General features: G+C 34.5%; 1 protein-coding gene across 1 annotated transcript; it reads left to right on the top strand.

The window, feature by feature from the left end:
- The first annotated feature begins 1,797 nt into the window (after window positions 1-1,797).
- LOC105119756 (uncharacterized) lies at window positions 1,798-3,043 on the top strand. Its single transcript, XM_011017934.1, has 3 exons — window positions 1,798-2,112; window positions 2,248-2,513; window positions 2,720-3,043. The coding sequence occupies exons 1-3, from the start codon at window positions 1,973-1,975 to the stop codon at window positions 2,758-2,760; spliced, it is 447 nt and encodes a 148-aa protein (XP_011016236.1). The 5' UTR covers window positions 1,798-1,972; the 3' UTR covers window positions 2,761-3,043.
- Window positions 3,044-4,779: the final 1,736 nt, after the last annotated feature.

Raw genomic sequence — 4,779 nt, forward strand, 5'->3', positions numbered from 1 at the left:
TCATTACCAGTAGATAAATATAGAAAGAAGCATTAATTTCATCAGAAGATGTTGGAAGAAAGGTTAAGCTTATCAACTATATAGCGCAAGTTAAGCTTATCAACTATATATGAAACAGGCCTAACGACATCAATTCGGTTCTTAAATCTCTCAACAGAATTGTCAATTTTCCAGCAGAAGATTGGCATCACTTTCCTAAGATATCAAAATCTTAGGATTTGGGACACGAACTTTGATATCCTGATTGAGTTAATAACAGAGTTGCAAGAGATATTTTTGAGATGTTACATCATAACCTTTGGCAACAATATCCATTCCTGTGCTTGCGTTGTGCAAATATTATCCTGTACCCGTATTGCTGCAATGTTATTCTGTGACACAGAAGAGGAGGAAAAAAAAACATGATAAACTATTTATATTCTCATCATAATCTCACTTTTGTAAGGAAACTCACATAATCTAGTTTTAAAAATGTGTAAAAGGGGATTGCCCCAGAAGATTGTAGGGTAAAATTAAGAGGTTGCTAGCCACAATGCTGATTCTTTTAGCTTCGGTGAACTACTGGATTTGAAGACAGCAAGAACTCTTGTGGTTCATAGGGGTATTGATAGAATCTAGAAAATTCTTTGGCTCGATTTGTAGGTGAACATGGGAGGTCCATGATCAATTTTACAATCCAAGCAAATTTCTAGCCCTGTTTTTTTTTTTCTTCCTTCTGTCTTTTTTCCCAAGTATATACTACTAGTGCTGGATAGCCCAGTTTGTTCAAAAACTCGTCCCTAAATTCAATGCTGTTTGGTATTATGGTGCCGCATTTGGACATTCATAACAGCTGTATCTAGGACTCGTTTGACACCTGCATTCAAAATTAGAACAGCTCACTCGTTTGTTCCATGCAATTTTAATTTGTTTTCACCTCATCCTCTTTTGTTGGAAGGTCGATGGAATCTAGATCCTTCTAATCGTTAGAAAACGTGTTCGGTGAATTCTTTATAGCAATTTGATAGTAGCTAAAGCTTCAGGAGGATTAATTTTCTAGGCCTAACAAATCGTGTCCAGGGGAACTGACGGGGAAAAAAAAATGGAGGACCTTCGAAAAGGTAATGCCTAGATGTATAATGTGAGGAAATTTTTATTTATAAAATTTGTGCTATCATAGAAATGGAATAAAATTTGTACAATCATAGAAATGAAAAGCAAATATATAGAATCTAGAAAGCAAATATACAGAGTAAATAAATAGCTATAATTATAAAAAATAATATAAATCAAATCTTATCAAATAATTCAAACTTTTAGATAAAATGATTTTTTATAATAGCATCAGAACCAACACGATTATTCTCTACTTTCTCTTCAATTTTCTCTTTTTCAACACAAGCTTGAAACTCTAGCAAATCTGGTTACTTGTCATGGCTAAATTCTCTACCAACCAGCTTCCACTCAATACTATGGTTCATATGGTGACCATTAAACTCACTCTCACAAATCACCTCTTCTGGCGTCGTAAATTTGTACCTTTACTTAAAAGTCAAGATTTATTGGGTTATCTGAGTCTTTTCCAGTACCTTCAGCTCAGATTCGTCAGGGTACTGAGCTAGTACCAAATCCTTCTTACAAAAAATGGCACACATAAGATTGACTTATACTCAACCTTCTTTATGCCTCTCTCACTGAGGAATGTATTGCTGAAGTAGTGGATTGCTTTACCTATCGTGATGCTTGGCTAGCTCTTGAAGCTTCCTTTTCACACAATTCTAAGACCTGAGAAAATCAATTGAAAGATGAACTCCAGCTGATGCAATAAGGTTCACGTACTATCACTGAATATGCTCGTTCCTTTCGCTCCCTTTGTAATCAACTTAGTGCTATTGGCAAAGCTGTTGATGACACTGATAAGGTATACTGGTTTCTTCGTGGTCTTGGATCAGATTATAAAATATTTTCAAATTCAATATTGTCACAATTGTTGATGCCTTCCTTTGCCAATTTGATACCACAAGCTCTCAGCTATGAGCTTTTCTCTCGGTCTCTTTATGGTGATTTATCTTCTCCGTCAGCTTTTGTTGCACACCAAGGTTCTTCTTTCAGTGATGCTTCTGGTCGCCCAAAATCTGCCATCTATTCATTCGTTTTTGGAAATTTTTCCAGATCTTTGGTTGTTACCTGTTAGTGGTGTAATAAAGTGAGGCATTACCTTTTCATGGAAGGATGCCTCTCTTTCAGTGCTGCTTTTGGTCACCCAAAATCTACCATCTATTCATCCGTTTCTAGAAATTTTTCTAGATCTTCAGTTGTTACCTATCAGTGGTGTAATAAAGAGAGACATACTGCTAAGAAGTGTCACAAATTTAATAGGTTATTAAAAAAGGCCAAAGGAGATGGCTTACTTAAGGCTTTTGCTGCTACTTCCATTGATCCATCTACTACTTCTAAATGGTATACTGATATTGGAGCTACTTCGCATATGATAAATGATGTTAATGCACTTGATAATTATGTTCCTTGTACTGGTAATCAAAGGGTGTATGTTGGTAATGGTAATTCCATGTCTATTTCTTGCATTGGAAAAATCAATTTGATTGTTGCTTCTCATCCTTTACCTTTATCAGATGTTCTCCTTGTACTTAGCATTACTAAAAATCTTTTGTTAATCAGCAAATTTACTCTTGAAAACAATTGCTTAGTCATTTTTTCTTCTTTTGGTTTTTTCATACAGGACCTAACAACAAGAAAGGTGATGGGAGCAGGTCGATGTAAGAACAGGCTTTATGTTCTTGATCGTGGCCACGCAACTTTTTTATCTAGTCTTTCTACATGTAATCTTCATGCTTCATCCATTATTTAGCATGCATGACTAGGGCATCCCTCTTTTTGGTGTTGTTTCCTCTTTAAATAAACATGGTTCTATTTCAGTTTCTGATAATCAATCAATTGATTCGAAACCTTGTTTTGGTTGTCAACTAGGCAAAAGTCATCATTTACCATTCTCTAACTTGGATCAACGATGTAATTCTTTATTTGAACGGATACATTGTGATTTATGGGGTCCATCCCCGATCACTTCTTTATCTGGCCATAAGTATTATTGAAAGAAGAACCTCGATGTGCAATAAAATCTGACAGAGAAGATAAATCACCATGAAGAGACCGAGTGAAAAGCTCATGGCTGAGAGCTTGTGGTATCAAATTGGCAAAGGAAGGCATCGACAATTGTGACAATATTAAAGTTGAAAAGATTTTGTAATCTGATCCAAGACCTTGAAGAAACCAATGTAACTTATTAGTGTCATCAATAGCTTTACCAATAGTACTAAGTTGATCACAAAGGGAGCGAAAGGAACAAGCATATTCAGTAACAGTACGAGAACCTCATTGCATCAGCTGGAGTTCATCTTTTAATTGAATTTCTTGGGTCTTAGAACGGTGTGAAAAAAAAGCTTCAAGAGCTAGCCAAGCATCACGAGAAGAAGAGCAATCCACCACTTCAACCATACATTCCTTAGTGAGAGAGGCATAAAGAAGGCTGAGTATAAGCCGATCTTGTGCATGCTATTTTTTGTAAGAAGGATTTGGTACCAGCTTAGTACCTTGATGAATCTGAGCTGAAGGTACTAGGAAAGACCATCCAGATAACCTAGTAAATCTTGACTTTCAAGTAAAGGTACAAATTGATGACGCCACAAGAGGTAATTTGTGGGAGTGAGTTTAATAGTCACCATATGAACCATAGTATTGAGTGGAAGCTTGTTGGTAGAGAATTCAGCCATGACAAGTAACCAAATTTGCTAGAATTTCAAGCTTGTGTTGAAAAAGAGAAAATTGAAGAGAAAATGGAGAATAATCTTGCTGGCTCTAATACCATAAAAAGATAATGCCTCAAAGTTATGACGTGAGGAAATCGTTATTTATAGAATCTGTATAATTATAGAAATGGAAAGCACGTATACAGAATATGGAAAGGAAATATACAGAGTAAATGAATAGCTATAATTAAGGAGTATTACTAATATCTTGGTAATTAGGAGAACCAGATTTGTCTCTAATAACCTTCATATGGATAAACAATTTTTTTTTTTATCTGTACCCTCTTTTCTAAAAGAATAACTAAAAACATTGTAATAATATGTTCAATCACGTGATAAGCTTTTTATATATATGAATATAATAAGATATTAGACCTATTATCTTTAGATTTTTCTAAGTAATAATCCTAAATATATATGGGTTTGGTGAGCTCTCAAACCCACCATCACTAGATTCATTGAAATAATGAGTCCAAACATATATAGGTATAACAAGCTACTAGACCCACCGTCTTCGTGTCCCCAGGCTTAGCCAGATGATGAGCTCAAACTCTTTTTAGCTCTAAAAAATCTTAGGCTCCAAGATTACTCTATTCAGTCAGATTTATTTTACTCTAATAACTTAGAGAATTTTTACTCTATGAGGAGTCATAGATATTTAGCTTACTTTATAACCCCTTCTTTTTCAAAATAGAGAGAAGCCTCATAGGTTATAAAAGGGACAAGAATATCTCACAAAGATAGATTTTGAATCTTTATTCTCTGCAGTATATTTATTTTATAGTCTTTCTCTAAAATATAATAGTTTTTTCTCTAAAAAGATATTTATATATACATCAAAGAATTCTTAAATTTGCCAAATGAGACATGCATTAACCACCTTAACTAGAGAAAATGGATCAAATTATCAAAACCAAAAGATTAGGCTATTATCTAAGAAATAAGCCTTACCCCAAGCTATTTGAATTTATTG

The sequence above is a fragment of the Populus euphratica genome, unplaced genomic scaffold, assembly GCF_000495115.2.
Source record: "Populus euphratica unplaced genomic scaffold, PopEup_1.0 scaffold3460.1, whole genome shotgun sequence".
Taxonomy (NCBI): domain Eukaryota; kingdom Viridiplantae; phylum Streptophyta; class Magnoliopsida; order Malpighiales; family Salicaceae; genus Populus; species Populus euphratica.

Bases quoted from the DNA above. Each gene is read 5' to 3' on its own strand.
- LOC105119756 (XM_011017934.1), top strand. From the start codon at position 1,973: ATGCCTTCCTTTGCCAATTTGATACCACAAGCTCTCAGCTATGAGCTT. The intron at 2,113-2,247 runs ATCTGCCATCTA...TGGTCACCCAAA, and splicing joins GATGCTTCTGGTCGCCCAAA to ATCTACCATCTATTCATCCG. The intron at 2,514-2,719 runs GTAATCAAAGGG...TTTTTCATACAG, and splicing joins TAATTATGTTCCTTGTACTG to GACCTAACAACAAGAAAGGT.